The sequence below is a fragment of the Carex rostrata genome, chromosome 22 (genome assembly GCF_964058835.1).
Source record: "Carex rostrata chromosome 22, lpCarRost1.2, whole genome shotgun sequence".
In the NCBI taxonomy this organism is placed as follows: domain Eukaryota; kingdom Viridiplantae; phylum Streptophyta; class Magnoliopsida; order Poales; family Cyperaceae; genus Carex; species Carex rostrata.
The window spans coordinates 1487513-1509319 of NC_135939.1; the positions used below are offsets into that span (position 1 = coordinate 1487513).

General features: G+C 33.5%; 2 protein-coding genes across 5 annotated transcripts; both read right to left on the bottom strand.

Annotated features, from left to right (window-relative positions):
- Positions 1 to 2450: 2450 nt before the first annotated feature.
- Positions 2451 to 4719, bottom strand: LOC144573791 (uncharacterized). The gene is made up of 2 exons (XM_078323539.1): positions 3136 to 4719; positions 2451 to 2789 (listed from the first exon to the last, which is right to left on the bottom strand). The coding sequence occupies exon 1, from the start codon at positions 4630 to 4632 to the stop codon at positions 3145 to 3147; it is 1488 nt and encodes a 495-aa protein (XP_078179665.1). The 5' UTR covers positions 4633 to 4719; the 3' UTR covers positions 2451 to 2789; positions 3136 to 3144.
- Positions 4720 to 5260: 541 nt separating this feature from the next.
- TGA1 (bZIP transcription factor family protein) lies at positions 5261 to 14587 on the bottom strand. Of its 4 annotated transcripts, none has more exons than XM_078323643.1 (10): positions 14449 to 14587; positions 14013 to 14180; positions 9466 to 9631; positions 8892 to 8966; positions 8617 to 8676; positions 8458 to 8535; positions 8308 to 8371; positions 7105 to 7376; positions 6137 to 6379; positions 5261 to 5708 (listed from the first exon to the last, which is right to left on the bottom strand). In XM_078323643.1, the coding sequence occupies exons 2-10, from the start codon at positions 14066 to 14068 to the stop codon at positions 5556 to 5558; spliced, it is 1167 nt and encodes a 388-aa protein (XP_078179769.1). In that variant the 5' UTR covers positions 14069 to 14180; positions 14449 to 14587; the 3' UTR covers positions 5261 to 5555. The 4 variants fall into 4 exon arrangements, with proteins under 4 accessions (XP_078179769.1, XP_078179768.1, XP_078179771.1 ...); XM_078323642.1 differs by having other exon boundaries at positions 7105 to 7379; XM_078323645.1 differs by lacking the exons at positions 14013 to 14180; positions 14449 to 14587 and adding an exon at positions 10172 to 10463.
- Between the last annotated feature and the right edge of the window lie 7220 nt (positions 14588 to 21807).

The window sequence follows — 21807 nt, forward strand, 5'->3', positions numbered from 1 at the left end:
TATATACTATTTAGAAGAATGAAAATATCGGTAAAATGTTTGTTAGAACATTGAAAAATGGATAAAAAATAACAATAACAGTATTAGATATTTCAAAAAGAAAAACCAATAACGACAAAGCGCAGATTAGTCATGGCTATGGATCCATATATCCATTTTTAAAGTTCAAACATTCTGTTCGAACCGTTCAACAAAATCAACATATGAAAATGTATTTGGATACAAAATTTTATATTATTTACTATGTTTTTAGTTGTACAGAAAATCACTACTTTCGAATGGTGCAAAATCCTTGTATCAGGTGATTTTCTACCTTTCTAAAGAAATATTAAAAAAAATATAAAATTTGATCTCCAAACATATTTTTATATAAATATATAAGCATCATGTTAACCAGTTTACATTTATTGTTTAAACTTTATAGGCAAAATTATTGATCCACAGTACACATTGATTGTTTAAACTTTATAATCGAAATTATTGATCCATAGTACAGACTATTGTGCGCTTTGTAACCGCACTCATTATAAGAGGTTAGAAGTAATCATTTTAATATTAGTTATAATGATGATGATAACGACATTTATGGAACTCAAACAGTGATCTTGGTCACCAAGGAGTCGAGGACTTTGACTGTCAACAAAGATCACAGATCTATTATGAACACAAGATCTGGTCGTCTTATGGAGGCCTAATTACAGTTAAGTACCTGAAAAATAATATTTTACGAAGGTAGAATTGTAGAATTTCCACTTCAACATAATACTATTCAGACTTCAATGAAAGAGAATTGTTTCGCCCACAAGTCATAAGAAATAAGGACAAGAGGGCAATTCACAGACTGGTTTAGTAGATTGAAAGATAATTAAATACAAGAAAAGCAATCATATAGTGCATAAAATAATATTATTGAAGTACTATTTAGAAGAAATAAAAGTATCATTTGATATTATGTTTGTTACAATAGTGAAAAGGTTGATAATCTAAAATTTTTTCAAAAATATAATAATAATAATAAAATCAGTCAATTCAAAAAATTTATTGAAAGGTTACCGATCTGTGTTTTGTCTCGCAAACTGTTCATTAATCCTTTTGTATTCATCACAATAAAATCAGTCAATTGTGTCATGATACGGAAAATCTAGATAACACAAACGTTGATATTTTAGGTTTGAGGTTGAAAACATTCTACAGTGGAGACCTTGTTATTAAAGTGGATAATTTTGCTGTCATCTACAGAAACTGAGGCAATCTGAGTCTCTGAAGAGAAAAAATTCAGCAAGTGATCCAATTGGAACTGAAGGATCAAAACTTCAACAATTTGCAGCAGAAAAGAAATTTTTGTTCCCAAAAGAGATACGAAAATTAGACTCTTCGAGCAGAACCAGAAAAGAATAGATTACCAAGGTGAGAATTAACAGCAGAATAGAATCCATCAAAATCAGTTGGTTACCAACTTGAGAAAAAAGGATAAACCTCAGATTATTTGCCCAAAAGATTACACTTTTCCAATTGGAAAACATTTTTTCCATAAAATGCTGTGCTGCAGTCCTGGTTAGCAATGTGAAATCACCTTTGTCCTGGTTAACAATGTGAATACATTTCCAATATCTCTGTGCTCTTGCTTCTGTTCTGAAGATGAGTATATAAAAACCACTGTACGTTTTCATTCTTTTCTGATCCTATCTCTCCCTCTATTTTTTAAACCTTTGCAGGGGCTCTCTTCTCTTATTTTAGAGTCAGGCCATGAAAATGCCCGACTGAAAATGTAACTAACATGACAGGAGGGAATAAAATATGCAACAAAAATAATTGGAAAAGATGCAACAGCTGACTACTAGAAATACTCCAATCATTTACTCAAATGGACATAAATAATTGCCTTCAAAATGCATCAAAGAAGCACAGTAAGTGCTGTGCAAAAATCCTTCGTGCGAGAACTGTTTAACACTACTACATTTTGACCCAAAGATTTGCTCAGGTAGGTTTCATTCACAGGCAAAATAAAATACAAAGTGGGAAATCAACAATGTAAATAACTTTAGAAAACTAAAACAAAAAATGAACCTACGTAGATTATCTGGAAGGAGTTAAATTATCCATCTCACCATGACCAAAACAAAAACAAACAAACAAAAAAACAATTCCATCTTTCATGAAACAATAAAAATAAGAAACAGAAACCAAACAACATAAAACCTTCCCTTCTTAAGAGTATCTCCATGTTCTCAACTCTCAACATAATTTTAAAATGTAATAAATGCTTCAATGGCAAAGTACAGAAATAACGCTCATTATGGTCCTCCCACAAAAGATTGTGCAGTGAATAACAAAGCCAATCAAACCAATAAGCATAGCACATTGAATAAAGTTGTCAAAATTCAAATATGCCAACAAAGGATAACAAAAGATCATACCAATATAAAATTATCATCATCTGCAGGCTTTGATTTAACCAATCAAATAATATAATCACCTAAAATGTCAAAAACAAAAAAAGGCAAACTAGAACACTTTTAAAATTGCAAACGTATTTTGCAGTTATACAAGGTAAGTCATCCATTACAGCAGATCAGAAATAAAGAGCAACCTACGAAACTAATATCCATACAGTAACCAGATCATCGAAACTCCATAATTGGAAAGATAGCTATTAGTTAAAACCTCACAGAGTTTTCCAAAAACAAGCATAAATATCAAAAAGCACCATAAAGATGAGAAATTCCATGCAGAAATCCTGAGAAGCACCAACACAGATCCACACCAACTAATCACGAGCTTGATAGAAACTAAAAAAGAAAATCGCCTATCAGCAAAGTTTCTAACCACAAAATGCAAAAATGTCCAAGTGAAGACTGAATGAGAAGAATGTCCAAGTGAAGACTGCTTTGTTTCAAAATTTTGACAGTTTGGCGCCTGAGCACATACTAAGTTTCAAAGAACACGAAAATAAAAAATTTACCTGAAAACTAACCAAACTTCGAGTGCCAAATTATCAGATGCTAAGAAAATCATAAATCATTTGGAGGTTGATTTTTAAGTACCTTATTCCACTGTCCACCCAGTAGCCCCCAAAATCAGAAAACTCACAGATTCAGGAAAAGAAAAAGGAGTTCATAAATAAAATCAATATACCTATTGCTGTCAATATCCACCCATGGAACTGGATGCACCAGGCAACTGACCCTGCACACCGGACCCACCTTGATACACACCTGCACTACCACCCCCTTGCTGAGTACCCGAAGGAAAGCCAGGTGGGCCTTGAAACCCAGGAGGCATCTGAAAACCGGCAGTAGGATATGCTAAACCAACTGAACCAACCTGACCTACATTTGAACCAGGCACTGCCGGCTGGGCCCCGCCCAGAGCAGCTGCAAAAGCTGGGTTCATTGCTGCCATCATGGCAGGGGTCATGCCAAACCCACCCGGGTTTTGCATGGCTGTTGCCAGCATGGCAACTAATGCCGCATTATGCTGGACCCCACCCATACCAATTCCAAACATGGCATTCTGAGCCTGGCTCATATCAGGTTGTACCTGCCCAGCCATACCTGCAACAGTACCATACCCAGACATATCATACCCTGCAGCAGAACCACTTACTTGTGGGACCATACCACCAGACATCACAAGAGTAGAAGTAGGTGTATTTGGATTTAGTGTGGTGCTTGAGTTGGGATTTTGATTTGAATTAGGGTTCTTGTTACGGCCTCCATCACTAGCTTTCTGACAGTTGAGTACATTCCCTTCGAAATTTTTCACCGGCTCCTCAAGTGCCTTTCGTGCCGCTTCAGCAGTTTTGTACACGAAAAGTGCAAACCCTTTTGGCTTCCCAGTCTGGCGATCAAAACCTAGTGGGCCTTCCTCTATTTCACCATATTGTGCAAAGAAATTGTAAAGCCGGTCTACATTGAAGCTCGCATGTACATTAGCCACGTATATTTTCCTCTCAGAGTTGTCGCTGTGGTGGGACGACACAGGGCTAGGAGCCGAGCTAGGGTTAGGGTTAGGATTAGCACTTCCACCTGACGAAGCGAGCTGGCATATGGCCATGCGGCTACCAACCTTCTTGTTTGGGCGGCGGAGTGCCCGCTTGGCAGAGCACCTGTGCCGAAAGAGCACAAACCCATACCCTTTAGAACGGCCAGTGCCTTTATCAGTTATCACCCTACAGTCATCGATTTCACCATATTTTACAAAGGCAGCACGAAGGGCGTCTGAATTGGCATCCCAGCCAAGGCCATGCACAAAGAGCTTACGGGCTGCAGGGTCTAGATCAACGACCCGCCGGATCTCTGACAAGGTAGTTGGGTCGGTTGAGGCGGCGTGGCGGAGAAGAGTAATAAGCTGCTCCCTTGAGAGGCCTTCGAGGAGAGAGGATATGGGTTCCTCGGCCTCCGTTTCGGACTCGGGTTCGGATTCGGGCGAAGCGGAGCGTGCGGTTCGGACTGAGATGTTGGCGGCGGCGCCGTTGGTGGATTGAATGGGTGGCGGAGATGGGTTGTCGTCGGTTATCGGAAAGTAGATGGTTTGGCGCTGCGGTCGGGGGTTGAAAGGGGGGACAGAATCGGTTTGGTCGGAGGGAGAGTTGTCTTGGTCGGTTTTACGCTTCTTCATCGCCGTCGCCATGGATTCGAGAATCGAGAGAAGAGGTGAGCTAGGGTTTCTAGAGATGCGACACAGGACAGAAGGGGATAAGAGTAGAGATGAAAGAGGAAAGTATGGATAATTTGTCGTATTTATTTAGGTTTTAAAAGCCCGGCAAGCCTCCTTGCAGTTATAAAAGCCCATTTAAATATATAGCCCAAAATAACAAATAGTCATCATAGAAGGCGACAACAGGCCTGCGTAAGAAGTCGAATAATAAAATGTTGGGGAAAGAGAACGAATAGCGAATGAAATTCCTATTTCTTTGATTGTCTAGCTATAAAAGGATATGTAATATGAAATTTTTAAATCAAATGATACTATATGGATAGGTGATGCAATTGTTTTTGAAAAGCTTGTAAGTTTCTGTTCCGTTGTAAATGGAAACTGTTGACGGCTTGCAATTCCTTTTTACAAAAATATATAGATGTATAGGCGTAAATTTATTCTTGATGAAGTATGTTTCAGCAAAGTTAACCCGCAAAATAAAAAGTGCCTACAATTTGAACAATTTAGATAAAGCCACAGCAACAAAACTGATAGAATAGTTTTTTCAAAAAATAAAAAATAAAGAACTGATAGAATGAGCACACTTGAGGGAAAAAAATCAACAATAGTTGGGAAATTATTCATTTCATGACATGAGTGACAGGCGTGACCTGCCATAATTTTACATAAATGTACCAATCATCAAAACATATACATCACTACGACATGAAGCACTATAAACAGACATTTTGCTACTAGCAGCTTACAAATATATTTACACGTAATCCATTTGGCCTAAACTTAGTTTATCTCAAAGCCACTTTTTCTGCCATCATTTTTTCTAGGCTGGCCTCATCTGTCAGAGACAGGCATCTGACATGATTATACATGAAATTACTGTCTATTCAGAGAATGATTTATGAAGGTTCGCGGGGCCGTGCAGCCCACAATGAACTAAGAGCTCGAAGCCGCTGGAAGTAGTCACCTAATACAAGGAGGCCTCGAGCAGCTTGTCGAATTGTCAAAATTTTGTACATCTGCTGCAGCGCTTCCTGCCTTAGGTGGTCCCCCTGTTTCATAAACAAAAGGGTACATTGCAAATTCAATCCCTCCATCTATTTAATGTTTTCCAGTTCAGCCCCTCAATTATGTGTTTTTTAGTTTTTGTGAATACACACTTATGTACGCAATTTTGGGGTTTCAGGAAAGACAATTTGGTTTTCGAAATGTCGATTTGGAAAACACATGCATCATATTGTGACCATATGTTAGGTACTAATTTTATTATATCATTTTTTCCTGTTGTGATCTTAAAGTTCCTTTTGGCTTTTGCATACGTTCACTCTTTAAGGAAACAACCCATATTGGCAAATGGCAACTGTAACAAATCATTTTGAAACTGAGAATTCGGAAAAAGGCACTCAACCATGACACTAAAATAACTAGCACTAAATAGTACCTTATCAAATAAACTACAGTAACGGAAATGAATCATCACCTGGTTCACAAAATTGACGAGAGCCTCAAGCTTTCCTAGTGCATTTGCCATCTGGCCCATGTAATTATTGACAATGGCATCAGGTCCACCAAGGGGTCCCATCGTCAGGGTCTCAGAAAGTGTCTGCTGGAGCTTTTCCATCCCTTGTGAGAGGGCATCTTCGGCTTGCTGTGAAGACTTTCTCAAGCCATTGACTGCCGCTGTTTGTGATTCTGCCAACGGCTCCAGTTGTGGAACCAGAATCTATTAACCAAGTTAAAACAAATTATACAAAAATAAAAAATTTAAGTATGAAACAAGAAGGGAAATTCGAACAAAAAAAGGTTTTTACATATCAAGATATTGCAGGTAAGTCCAATTTCTTAAATTGCAAAACAATTATATTTGAATTAGAAAATATAAAACCAACTCCTTAGCTGCTACCCTTAGTTAAAACTTCTTTTCTATTTTTCGAGTTAAACCATTAGTTAAGCTTTAACACCCTTGGTAATATAACATATTATTAGGATATGCTAATATGGTAATGAATTGATGAAATCAAAAATAGAACCAGGGCCGGAACCAGAAAATTGAGATTGAGGGGCTGAATAAGTTGTTGTAGTGTAATTTTATTTTATGCGGGGAGCTGAAAAGAATTAGCACTTGTAAAAATTGAAGTATGAAGGACAAAATTGCTAATTTCTAATTTATGAGAGCAGCTCAGCCACCTCCAGCTAGAAAAAATGGAGTAAACTTTACTAAGCAGCATAATTTTTCATTAATGGTTCAGTCTTCTCAAAAGTTGAGTACCATATTTAATTGAAAAACCATCAGTACTAGAGAACCATTTAAGAGAAATGCAGGCACTTTAGTTTTCAAATAAAGAAGTATTTTTCAAAGAAAAAACATAAAAAATAACTAATTCTACAATTTCCTCGTACAATCTTTTTGCATAATTCCCAAAAGGTGCACTGAAGGGATTATCTCACCTTTAAGAGTTCAGAAGGTCGAAAGCCACCCATCCAGAGGAAAAACCGCTCAGCTGAGGTTCGCCACATACCAGACATAATGTAGAATACATCCGATCTGGCAGCAATAGCCTTTATTCTGTAGAGATTCTCATAGTGGCTCATGCTACTCTCTACCAACATGTGCAACTCAATATCTGACACTTGTGCTTGTATCGCGCTTCTCAGTTCACACGTCAGCCGGGTTTGCTCATCCACCCAGTGCGCGTATTGTATTTCAAATGCCGCAATTTCTGCTGATAGGAGGGAGAAATTCCACGAGCATTTAACAAATTAACATTCTAAAGTTCTGTTGGGTGTATAAATGTAACAAAAAATTGACTGTTCTTTGCCTTGTGGTTAATTATCAGGTTTGGTTTGCAAGAACAATACCCGGGTAACAAATTGGACAGCAATAAGTACAAATTACAGAATGGAGTAAGGCTTAGGTGCTATGGATAGCATAAAGCCTTCCATGCTACGGTCTCAAAAATTTATCATATAAGCTTCAAACTTCGATCTAAGTACCTCAGTAAATTGGTTATATAATGAACTTGTAGAATACCAATTTTTACTATTTTTGAAAAAAAATTAATATTTTTTTATGATTTATGAAATATGACAAAAAATGGCTTAAAAATAAAAGAAAATTGCCAATGTTTTAGGCCAGTTTTTGCCGTCTTTCATAAATCATAAAAAAAAGTATAAATTAGTATTCTACAAGTTCATTATATAACAAATTTACTTAGCTACATAGATCGAAATTTGAAGTTTATATAATTGGTTTTTTGAGCCGTAGCACGGAATACCTTATGCTAACCATAGCACCTAAGCCTTACTCTAGAGAACGATACCAATCTAAGAACTGGAGGAAAAGAAATAACGAATTCAAGAGAAATAAAAAATTGAAGGAATAACAAATGAAATAAAAAGAAAAAGAAAAGAAAGAGAAAGAACTATCAATATAAAGTTCAAAAAGCCAACTAAAAAGCATGTCAGTATTGTACCATGACCTTGTCTTTGTTTTCAAATTACTATATTTCTGCCTTGTCTAAAAGCAAGTAATGAATTCATTGCTTCCATAGACACCATTGAACTCGATGGCATAAAAAATGGAAGCAAACAAACCATGTGATACAAATTTTGGAATGTGACTTCAAAAAAAAAAAAAAAATTATAAATTACCTGAATTAACAGCTCCATTTAAACCAACATTCGATTCTCCCAAGTGTCCACTAATGTACCCACCCTGCAATTGAAAAACAAAAGAAGTTGGCCCCTGACTGATTCATTGAACATTATTTTATCTTTTAATTCATATAATGTTTCTTTTACCTGGTTTCTGGTACGATCAAGTTCTTGCTCTAACTGAGCCAATTTTATGCGGCTTGTCTCTAATTGTTGGATGTAAGCCTAGGACAGGGGAAAGAGAAATAAAAGATTCAATTGACAAGCAAATAGAAATCAACAATGTCCTCTCTTTTTTCAGTCTACCTTTTTGCGTAATCGGCTTTTTCTAGCAGCCTCTCTATTCTGGGCAAGCCTTCTTAAGACCTGAAATAAATTCAATAAAAATATGGTTGGACAAGCATATATCATACAAGTTAGAGACACTAGGGCCCTTGCTTTCCACTTTTGAATAACATCAGAAGCTACCTCTCATTCCCCATTTCTCTCCTCCCTCCAATTGGTTTCCCGTTTCTACAACTATAAGTACATTTCTTTAAGGACACAATAGAAACTTCTTCATAAATACAGTAAATGTTTACCTTTTCAGGTGGCTTGCTAGTTTCATGCTCGTAACTTTTTGACGATCCTTGTAGCTCATTTGGAACATCATCCAACTATATAACGAAAAGGTATAAGAGAAATGAGCAAGCAACAAAAGAAAATTTTGCTAATTGCATCAATAATTACCGTATTTGACATTTTCAAAAAGGACAAACTTTTGCTAAAATGCTTGCACAGTTACACATGCATGAACATGTCCTTTAAAATAACATGATGAAAAAGGCATATTCCATTGGAAGTAGACAGTTTTGTCCCTACCTAAACACCTTGCATTTTCTAAGCCCAAATTGAGCTGAAACCAAGCCAAACATGACCAGATGTGCTTTCCATGTTTGCATTAACAATTGTGAAGTAACTTGATTTAATATGAAAAGTCAACCGTTATTTAGTAAATTTTTGCCTGAACTTACCATGATCTCAGCTATTAATTTATTGCCACAAAGAGAGAAATGTTGACTCTCATTTACAAACACCAGAATAAATATTTCGTATAATTTGCAAATCTAGAAAAATTACAACCAAAAAGGGATTAAAAAACAGCAAAAATCTCACCGGATTATCGAGTTTAACATCACCCAATGATGGGCTTGTGGTCTGGCTGTCATCGACTTGGTACGGATCATTCCACATGCCGCCAAGTTGGTGATCTCTATCATACATCCCTCCTATCCTCATAGAACTTGCAAATTGAGTTGAAGCCGAGGTCATGCTATTAGGACTGCGAAACATAGATACAATCACGCTAAGTAAAATTTAGAACAATAAGGTGTGAGAAACTTTCCAAAAGTAATTGTTCGTCTGTCAAGTAGAGGAATCTGCTCCAAAAGTATGCAACTTTTTTCCCCAATTTCATTGGAAGCTTGAGGAAGACTCTTCAGTATCTTGTCAAATCTCATTGCATAATTCATAAAGCAGAAAGCTACCAAGTCTTTTAACTTCATTCGGTTAGAAATTTATGCATACCTCTAATAGTTATCGGTACTAAAATAAGTAAATAGAAGCGAAAATGTTCCACAAATGAATTTCCAAGTAATGAACCAAAACAGAGCAAAAGGGACGAGATCAATTTGATAAATAATCGACAATAAAAAAAGTCAAAAGTTACTGTTCCATAAGAAAACATACAATCTGTAATAGGGACTCTAAAAAACATACCCAAAAGTTCCTCGAAATCCAAAAATTAAATCAAAGAACTCATTCCTATTTAAATTTGTAATAAGCACCCCAAATTCGAATAATAAGCGATTAGAATTAGAACCTTAACATCAGATGCAAATCTCCTAGCTTGCTTGGTTGCATTGAGAGAGAAGAGAAACTCGTGTCGTAGAAGAAGAATACATGCTAAACCCTAAAGACGAGAAATGAAACCCTAGCTGCGAGAGCAGATCCATTGCTCTGAGTTCGCTGGTTCACAAGTTCAATTAACCAATGGAGTGGAGGGAATATTTTCCTTACGAAGAGGAAGAGGAAGTGGAAGTGAACATACTGGAAGCCAATTTCCCGCACTGCGAGTTACTGCTACTTGTTTATAAGTGCGAACAATAAATCTCATTGGTTTGTCGCGTAGCGGTCCGTTAAAAGGCTTCGTTCTAGTCTGCTGCGTTTTAACGGAGATATTCGCCGTTAAAATAGACGGGCATAAAGCTCCGTTAGTTAGTCTATTGCGTAGTTGACCAGTTACGACTTTCGAGTGAGAGGCGTTGGTGAGTCCGTAACCTCTGAGGTAATACAATATTTGTTATTATATTGAGACCGTCCGATCGGAATTCGGTCAATCCGGTCCGAAAAGGAATGCACAGGACCCTTCAGTATTCGTCAGGATTCTGATAGGACGGTCAATATCCAAACAGAAATATTCTGTTACCTCAGGTGATATGAATTCGGCGTTGGTGAGGATGGACCGATGGAGCCGCAACTTCGTTTGCAACTTTGAATGATTCTAGCATGACGTCATGAGACGTCGTTTTCATTTTCTTTCCGTTGATAGTCATTTTCTCCAGTAGTTTAGGTACAGGAGAGGTCTTAGACTGGATATTTGCATGGGGGATCAACTTCAACTGTCAATTAACGTTTATGTAAAAGAATTCATTTCTGGTGTTTACTAATATTGGGTGGTATTCAAGGCTTCTTAAACATGTCAAATCGGTCAATATTTTTAATTATTGTGTATACCTCATTATTATCAAATTATTTCAAATTTAATCGTATAGCTAAAGTTTATTTAAATTTTTATTTTTAGTCATAATTAATCATCAATATGTACTTCTAATTCTATATAGAAAATTAATTAATTCATTATGTGATTGCCATGAAACTTTTATTTATATTTATTTATATTTTATTCTCCAATACATTTTTTTCGTCCGTAGCAAAGTATGAAAAACTATCTAAAGTAGAATTAAAAAAAAATGTCAAAATAATTTTGGGATATTAATGATGTTAAAACTCATCAAAATATAACAGTAGAATTAAAAATATGTTCTTAACCACATTGATAAGCCATGCAAGTATTAAAATTAATATAAATTGAAGATCATTTGATCATGCTTTTAAAAACTGATAAAAGTATTGTTTAACCGGTTTTCTAATTTCAGAAAAAAAAATTAAGTGACCAAGTAAAAAGTTTATAACTTTAATTTTTCAAGCATATCCAACAAATTTTTATATCCTTTTGTTAAAAGCATTTGTATCCAATTTTTATATCAAATTCAGTTGCAATTTTTTTTATCAACTTCAGTTGCTCCAAAAATATATAGAAAACATTTTCTTAACTTTTAGCAGATATTTTCTTTTTAAATATGGAACAATAGATCTATGTCAAGTCCCATCCCAAACTTTTTATACAATCATAGTGCTTTCATACTATTACAATCCATAAAATAAATCATCATGACATGCAATTTATTTATCAGAACACTGTACAAAATCAAAAGCACTAACACGATTCTAAAGTTATCATGATCATGTTGGTTTCCGACTCGTATGGCTCTCACCTGGCTCGACGACAGGGACTTGTGTTTTTTTGCATTGTATATTATTTTTTCTTTTGACGTTGAAATGGACGGACACAAATGATAAAATAATATTATAATAAAATTAGGTACCAATCATAATATTAAAGAAAGTTATCATGTTGAGATGAGTGACAGTAGGGTCAATTTTGCTCGTCATCTCACACGTCAAAGTGAAAGAACCAAAAACATCAAATTCATATTCATCACTTCTCCTCTCCAGTTACCTATTAAACTGGATATCTCCAGTATCATTTATTTTTTTTATTTTTCATATTTATAGGGATATATTAAGCTTGTCTGTTTGCATATTTTTAGACAGATTATTTTATTGTGTTATGGCCTCAATTTTTGTACTAAGTTGGAATAAAAAAGAGATCATGTGTGTATCAGCTTGGATATGATGAAATATCAAAATATATTTAATTCCTCATCGGAATGATGAGATGTTAGCAAGAATTTAATAGAAAATTACATGGACGGAGAAGAATTCGCAGAAAAGATGTATAAAATATTCAAGAATTGGCCCAATTTAACACTATGACGATCGAGACATTAACAAAATTTGAATATAGAAAATGCAAAATTACCACACTATAATAAAAGAAAAAAAAGAGTTCATATCTCACTATTCTCTATAGGAGAAGGAAAAGGAGAATTTAAGAGGTTTTTTCGCTGACGCAAATAATTTCTCGTGAAATACCAATTCCTCACGCATGAATGAAATCTTCAATTTGTGTTAAATTTCTTCTTCGCTTCTTCGTACTGATGACCTTAGTAATGGTGGTAATAAGGTTTTAGTACCGGTAGACTTTGGGGCTGTCGCATCTAAACTGGACTCTCCAGTGCGCTACCTAGGTTACGTATCACATCCTCGTTGGATTGTAAAACCCAGCTAATGTATATTGCCTAAAAGACAAAAGGATAAATTTGCCTTTGTTTCTTGTGTGGCGAGGAGAGCACAACAAACGACCAACGTACATGCACCAACGGTACATTACAGCGAATATATCTAGGCCGGTCAAAAAAGTGAACTTTGTGATTAAACTTTAGATTTTAGGAGAGGCAAGAGGGGCTGTTATTTTTTTTCTTCTTTTTTTGAATAAATTGGTAATTTTTGAGTGGTAAACTTTAGAAGTGGCACTGATTCCTCAATAGTAGCAAAAGAAAACGGATTTTGGAACTAACGAAATGAAATATGATTGAGTTGGGATGTCTGACTTGCCTTATGCTAGGATGAAAACGGATCGATCCGATCAGTATCTGATCTATATTGGCAAATTAAATACGGATATTAAATATGTAAATTGCTGAGTGAATATGGATGCGGATAAAATTTTGAATTTATAAAATATCCATCTTATAAGATATATATATTATATAGTTGAAAGTTCATTATAAAAGTAATTATGTTGTATCGTTATAATTAGATACATGCTACAAATTTTAGCATTTATATCGAAAATTTTAATTTATTATAAATTCAATGCATTTTATAAGATTTAAGCAAGTCTTACTCTCATATTCGTATATATATGTATATCTGTTTTGGTACTTGTATCTGAATCTATGTGTATCCGTATATAAATTAAAACGGGTAAAGATATGATTTGACTATTATCCGATCCGTTTCCATCATAACTATGCAATTGAACAGGGTCATAGCATCAAAATCCCCATTTTATATGAAATTCAGGACTAAATAGATGCTACATAGCAGTAATGCCATAATAGAGAGGCTCATATCCACTTAATTAATTGATCTGTCGTTTCCTTCTTCTAGGGAAAGCAATACCAGATTCTGATTTTGTTATTTAGCCTACACTAGATAGTACCATTACAACTTGGAAAGAGAGTTCGTACCAATTTTTTCTATTTCAATAAGAAAAGTAAAAAAGTAGTATTCCTATATTCTTTTATCTTTTTGGAAAGTCCCGTGTTCTTTTTCATATTCACAGTTTTTTTTTTTTTTCCCTTCAAAATAACATAATTATTCGTCAAATTTTGATAAGCTTTAATTCGATATATCTATCTCAGGGATAATAAAAGATCAGAAAAGCAAGATGAGAAAAGGAGGAAAAAAAGTACCAAAGAAGTTTCATGTGATTAAAAGGGTCTTCAAGGTAGCCTGAGTAAAGCTCCATTATATCATGCTTGAATAATAACCTTTAATCATATGGCAGAGAAGCTTGGTAAAGGAAATTGACATGTAGGTTGCATGCAGCTCTCTTCAATGCATTAAACTAGCTTATCAACCTAAATGAAGAACATCAAAGTTATAAGAATTGAAAAATTGTAATGTGATCCTTGAAACAGTATATATCTCAACTAAGAGTATGTGACTTTCTTTGTTTCTTTTTCAGTTTTCTCTCCAGAAAAATATCAACTAATAAATCATTAATTTGAAGTAGCAGTACTTACTGCCAGGTGTTTCTTCTGATCATGATTCATGAACAGTACTTTCTAATTAGAACAAAACACGAAATAAAGAAGAAGAAAAAAACAGAGAGAAATAATTAGGTACCTCCATGAGAAAAACCAATTCAAAGGCAATTGAATGAGGAACTCAACTAGATGCTTGAAAGAGAAGAAACTCTAGTGTTCAATCCTTAAATTAAAATCCGGGCAGCAGAGCACTACCGCTGCCAGGTTTTAAAGAGGTGGATCCTTTTCAAAAAGGGAAAGTCTAGATTGGGATACTTTCATTAATTAATTATTAAGATTGCTTAGGCAGCACTAAGTAGTGGGGTTATCTCTACTAAAGGCTGAAGCAGGAGCACCATTTTCAATTGGCACTCTTATTAGAGTCCAGTGCGTATCCCCTAAAGTACTTAATTAATCTGGAATTTATTTAGAATATAAAGGCTCGCTTTGAGATTCGTGTCAGATTAAACTGTTGACTCGGATCTCATTCTACACGGTGAAGTACTGCACTGGATCTAAAGAGTCTTGGCCAACTCAAACCAGAGAAAATTCCACTTGGTTTCATTTTTTTTCTTCTCTAATTTGTGGTATTTAATTTCTAATTAAGTAATTGATTATAGAAAGCTTCATATTTTGAATGAGCTATTTATCCCTTAATAGCCTCTGTAAAAGTAAAAAAGTTTGATTACAAGAGCAATAGCTACTCATTTATATATTAGTTCAATTACATGTAATTTTGATTTTTTTTTAAATAACATGTAATTTCCATATATTAACTCAATGATATATAATTTAAGTTAGGTATGTACTACTGTGAGAACTTATTAAGAGGCTTATGGGTATCTCATGATGCCTAATTTTATTTTTGTCAAATAATTAGTTAAGCAATTTTTTTAACTACTTTTAAGTTTTTAAATGCCTATTTGCACATGAATCTAAATATCTAATAGCATCACCGTATTTAATAAAAGAAAAAAAAGTTACAGTTCAATATAGCTTTCTTTTCTTGTGTGTTGAGGAATCCTACTTACACAAGCAAGAATAATTGGTACAAAAGATTAAACAATAAATAATTAAATGAAAAGAACACCAATGGTGGCAGTGTGACACAGGCACACAGCAAATGTTAATTTGGATTTTGGACTAAAGATTCCATCTAGCACACAAAGGATCTTTGGTAGATTCATTCATTGACAAGTACACAGAGAACATTTCAAAAAAAAAGACAAGTACACAGTGACACAGAGACATCACCCCCTAAATGGCCTCTTGAACAGCATACGGACGTTTTCCATTTAAAAAATAAAATAACAAATTACACATCATCCATTTACAATTTGAGACCTTAAAATTTTAGAAATATCATTTTACTCCTCTACAATTTTAATTCTTGCCAAGTTGATCCCATGTTTAAAATCAATTAAAAATTATATTTTTATCTATCGTCTCATCATGGGTTAGCAACTAGTATAAGTGTAATCACATAAAATTTTAAAAATTATGAAAATTATATAATTTTAATGCATTATATTAAAATTAAATCGATAGTACCAGTGGTGTATGAGCCATCATTAATTAATTCAAAATAATATTTGCACACATCTTAATTCTTATCATATTGTCATTATAGCATAGGCCATAGATGCTAATGTATCTTTTCATCTTGTTTTTTGACATATGATCATAACAGGATAATTTATTAATAAATTGATAACTTGAAAGTCAAAATGATATTCTTAAAAAAAATTAGGATCATAATGATAATTGAATGATATTTAAGGATTATTTGTACAATTTACTTAAAAATAAAACTTGACTCTTACATTGGAGTTAATGCCAATTTCTTTAAATGACTGCCTCTTGTTTACCTACCAATCAGAGAGTTTTGTCTTCATCCCTGGTCTCTTTTCTTTGTGAGTCTGGCAAAATGGTGCCTCTTTTGGTTTCATTTGGCATTTATTTGTGATAATTTATATGGTGGAATAACAAATGATGCAAAATTTATTGGTTTAAAATATACAGAAAATTATTTTATTTTAGTTTCTGTTATTTATTGATTGGTTCTTCTATCGGATTCTTCTTGACATTTTGTTTGTATCACTCGCTGCACCTATCTTAATGGATACTACTGCCATAGAAGAACTAGTTGTGCTTAAATGCTCCCTCCTATAACATTAATCATTCTTCTTTATTAAAGATTTGTTGATATAAAATGATCAAATTGGGCAGGATATTATAAAAGTGGAGGTGTTAACTGGGGGCTGATATCTGGCTACGCATTTAGCTACCAGGATAGTTACACATTGAGCTCGAACATTGTAAAAAAAAAAAAGTAAAATCCGCTACCTGGAAGTTACATATATAGTAAACCTTGAACATTATAGAATAAATTATAAGAAAATTTTCTATAGAAAAATACATTGCAATTAATGAACGGAGAGTAAATCTATGTCATTCTTTAGACAAAAATTGTTAATACCAATGGTAAATATAAATATTTGGTCTAGAGATAATTAACATACTATTTAAAAAATATATATATAAACAATGACAAGCTTTAAATACAATAAAAAAAAAAATCTATAAACAAAAGTACATGTGTGAACTAGAGGATGCAAACTTAAATATCTTTACATGCCTTTGTTAGTAGATTGACCATTGATTATAAATAAAAAAATTCTATCATATTTAGTGTTTAATTATGCTACTTAAAGTCCTAAATCTCTCATATAGTTAGAGGTAGAGCCAGACTTTCAAACTACAAGAAGGTCAAATGTGAATAAGAGTCAATCATATAAAAATTTCAAGCTGAGAATGAGAGTCAATTATACAATACATATTACATTTTACTCTAAATTGTACATAAACACACAAAAATAAGGGTCAATTGACTCTCATTCATTGTGCATGCCTATGCTCCTGCATGGAGCGTTAACCGGCTTCTAACTACATAGTAGCTATACATCAGGTCCCAAAAAAAATCATACAAATAATTAAAGATAAATTTAGATACCTTAAATGAGAATCACTTCAATATTACAAAAAAATATATAAATAAACATACAATAGCTACCTATATTGGGTAGCTAAAAGTGTAGTTCCTTAAGATTTCTCATTAACAACTTCAAAATTTCCATTTAGTTCAAAAGAAGACTGCACTTTAGGGGCTACACATGCTAACCCTTTTAAAGAAGATAAGCTTAAAAACATCCATGATTAACCTAAGCAGTGTTTTCTAATGCTATCTTTAGAGGGATTATGCGGACTATCTTGCTCATTATGGAATATTTAAGTGTTTGATTCACATGTAATCCCCTTGCCAAGGCAACTTCTAAAGTTCCCTACCTAAAATATATTGCAGGGGCCAATTGATTTAAGCTACTCCAAAGGGTAATGATATATTAGAGATGAGCCAAATAATTAAATTATGGGAATTAAATGTGAATAAAATTCAATCATATACAATTTTTATGTAATTAATTTCAGAGTAACATGACATTTTCTCTAAATTATATAGAAATTATACATAAATAAAAATAAAAAAGGGTCACTTGACCTTCATTTATTGTACCTGCCTCCGTCCTTGGTAACGATCATATAATAATTTTGTGATAGATATTTTGCAATATTTTGTAAACAGACATTAATATTTTATAATATTTTGGTATTAGTTTATCATACCATGGTAGGAAAATAACCTACATAAACATATATAACTGTAAAATAATATTTCATACGTCATAAATCTTGAACAGAAGAGAGTGCAAAATAAAAATCAAACAAAAAAATAGTTAAGCTTTTATCTTTGTAACTTAGCGCATAAACATCTATACAATTATGCTGTAACATAAATTATTATTTTTTGACTTCATATACTCTATAGCCTTTGCATTCTCAGAAATTATGTACTGCAATAACACGCACAAAAAAAACAGACAATTTAATTATTTGCATGCATGTTTATGTTAGAAAAAAAAATGGTGATGATATTATTTAGATTAGTTCGGACCAGTGTTGTAAAAAACGTTCGTCTAGGTCGATTAGTCGTTAGCAGTAATCAATCCGTCAAGAAATTTTTCAATTAATCGGTCAATTATTTCTGATTATGATTGATTATTTCCGACTATTTTCGATTAATCACTTGACGGTATATACTATGTATGTCCGTCTGATAACCATATACCGTTATTTACAATACTGGTTCGGATTACACGTAGTCATACCAAATCCATAGGATTCATGAAAACAAGAATGAGTTCCGTAAATTTTAAGTGTACCAAAACGGCAAGACAGCCACCAAAAATAAACACAGCCGAAATATCAAATCGAGTGCCACCAAAACTTTATTTAATGTAATCGAACATAACTTGAAAATAAATAAATAAAAAATTCAACAATCATGGGTTGCATCTTTGAATGGTGGATTCTTTGGTAGAGCCGTACAATCTTTAATTTGTGGGCTAATGGCTATACAATACTAAATAACACGATCTTCCTTTAATTAGTTCGGCAGATTGAGGCAGCAAATGCTGACAGCCTGATCAGATTTTAAGGTTCCGTGTAACTTTACATGAATTCTTTTCATGCAAGGGCTGTGATGTGCTTTAGTTTTCTCTATAAATTATAAGCGGCACAAAATCTGTAGGTTTACATGTAGCTATGTTTGATAGCGCGCTGTCTTTCGTAAAATAACCGCAGCATCTCAGTCACACAGGGGAAATGCCGCAGCATTAATTATCTGAGAAAAAGGTTCGGATTCACAGTGGGACCCGCGTTGTGGTTACCGGAGAAAATCTGAGGCGTTTGATACTTTGATCCAGTGGGGTTGGTACAAGGGAGGAGATTTTGGAATTCGTATCCTCTGAGATATCTCAAACTTTGAGTGACTTTATGGAAAATCCCAACTGTTTAAATACGTTCTGCACGAATCTCAAAGCACACATAATACTAACCCCTACAACGCCCTCGAATAGGCACCGGACACGTCGGTCACGCAAAAGTTGAGATATCTCAGAGGATACGCACTCGAGATTTTGATCGTTGGATCCACGCCGCGTTCTTTTTTCCCTTGTTACCCTTTCGTTAGCAACATTACGGTGGCGTGATCTGTGTGGTCAAGTGTGTAACTAGATCTCTATGGAGATCAGATGGGTTAGGAACTTGGGCTTTCGCTTCAACTGAAAAAATACAAACTAACTAAAGCAATCTTTCTTCAAACTAATTTTGTAATATTAATTTAACAATTTGAAAAAACATTAAAGCCAATCCGAAGTCCGAACCCCAATGACTTGCAACAATAATAGATTATTCGGACTTCATTTACTTTATTTTTAAAAAAATAAAAATGGAGATCAAGTTTTTCGACTTTAATTAGAATTGACTATACAATGAGATTTGAATTGCTGATTTTGATATACTTGAAAATTTAAGCATTTTGGTTCTAATTTTTGTTAACAGAGATGAGAGTAAAAACTCAGAGGATATGTACCAATTTTTTTATATTTTGAGTTCATTTTTTTAGAGGAAAAAATATATTAAAATAAATGAAAGCTATTAAAAAAATTATTAAACAAAAAATGAGTTAATATTTTGAGTTCATTTTGTATATGATCAAATGGTTTATAACTATTAGAAATAAATTAATGCACTAAAATATTCGTTTTTCAACCTTTTGATCTCACAAAAAGAGAACAAAAGAAAAAAAAAATTAAAACTTGTTGGTGTGCTTAAGCTTCTATTCATTTTACTCTACAAAATATCATCAGATAAATATATGTTAGATATAGAAAAGGATGCTTTATTTGGTTAATTAAAAAGGATATGATGTCTGTGCCAGTAAATAACTAAAACTATGATATATTTCTTTGCTGAGGACGGTTAAAAATGCACCATAATTTTTGTGTTTCAATATGCTCCACATTGTTTATCTCCGTTTTCAAAGTCCGAATAGTCGATCCGAACCACTCAACATAATCTTCATAATAAAATATGCTTTGAGACCAAATTTTATATTTTTTAGAATTTCTTATTATTTTTTTAGATAGATACAAATTCACTGTTTTAAGGAGATTCTGAACCATCCGATAAAGTGATATTGTACCTAGGTAAAAAGATAATAAAAAAAATTCTAAAAAGATATAAAATTTGGTCTCCAAGAATATTTTATTATGAAGATTATGTTGAGTGATTCGGATCGACTATTCGGACTTTAAAAACGAAGATAAAAGATGTGGAGCATATTGGAGTATAAAATTACGGTGCATTTGAATCCTGCTCTTCTTTGCTACCTAAAGTATTTTATCTTTTGTAATTTTAACTTATTCTATATTATTGATACCTTGGTGGTGGGGGGGTCTTATATAGAAGATAGATTACTTAAGGGGTAGTGCAAGTCCAATGGACCCAAAAAGGAGAATTAAAAAAAGGAAAGAGAAAGGTCCAAAGCCACTCAGAAAGGCAGACAGAAGCCAGGTATGGGTGTGACCGCGTGAGAGAGAGAGAGAGAGAGAGAGAGAGAGAGAGGAAATGGCAAGTGACTAAGATTCTCACGTGAGCAGTGCTTGACCATATCTTGTTTTTCTTATTCACAAATTATTAGTGACATAGTAGTGGGGCATCACTGCATGAGTTCAAAATGCACATGAATTTCTCTCCGACTTTTTTTATTAATAGAAAAAGAAAACAAAAATATTGATAATGGGATAAGATTTTATGAAATTTTGAAATATAAAAATATAAAAATAACGTTATGGTTTATAACGTCTAGAATATTGTAGTTGGATATTATAAGCCATAACGTCTAGTTAATTTAATCACTAATGATCGTTAAAAAAAAACACTGTAACTGGACATTATGGTTTATAACGTCCAACTACAGAGTTTTTTCGTCAAAAATAATCTCACAACATTTGCAGTTAGAACTGAAGTTAAAAAAAAAACAGTATAGTTTATATTAATCATAAAAAAAATAAAAAATACACATTGTAGCTGGACGTTATAAACCATAACGTCCAGCTACAATGTTCTTTTTTATCAGATTAACTGAACGTTATGGTTTATAAGGTCCAGCTACAGTGTCTGAACGTTATAAATCATAACGTTCTTTTTATTTTTTGAAATTTCACAAAAATGTATTACAATATCGATATATTTTTTATATTTCATATTAATAAAAAAAATCTGAATTTCTCTATTTAAAAAGATAATATTTTATATATATCAAGAATTGTAATTTTTATTTTTACCTAATAGAATTGTAATTCCAGCTCTTTTTAAAAATTCAGAGACTATAAGTTGGCGAATCTTCAGAAAATCACATCAAGTAAGGTACCTCACCGTCTGAGTTTGAATCCGGCATGTTCATTATATATTAGCACGAATATTAATGGCATCCTATGTATCGCAGGTCTTTGTCGAATTTGTTGGATTCTGATCGAACGGTTCAGATTTAAACTGAAAC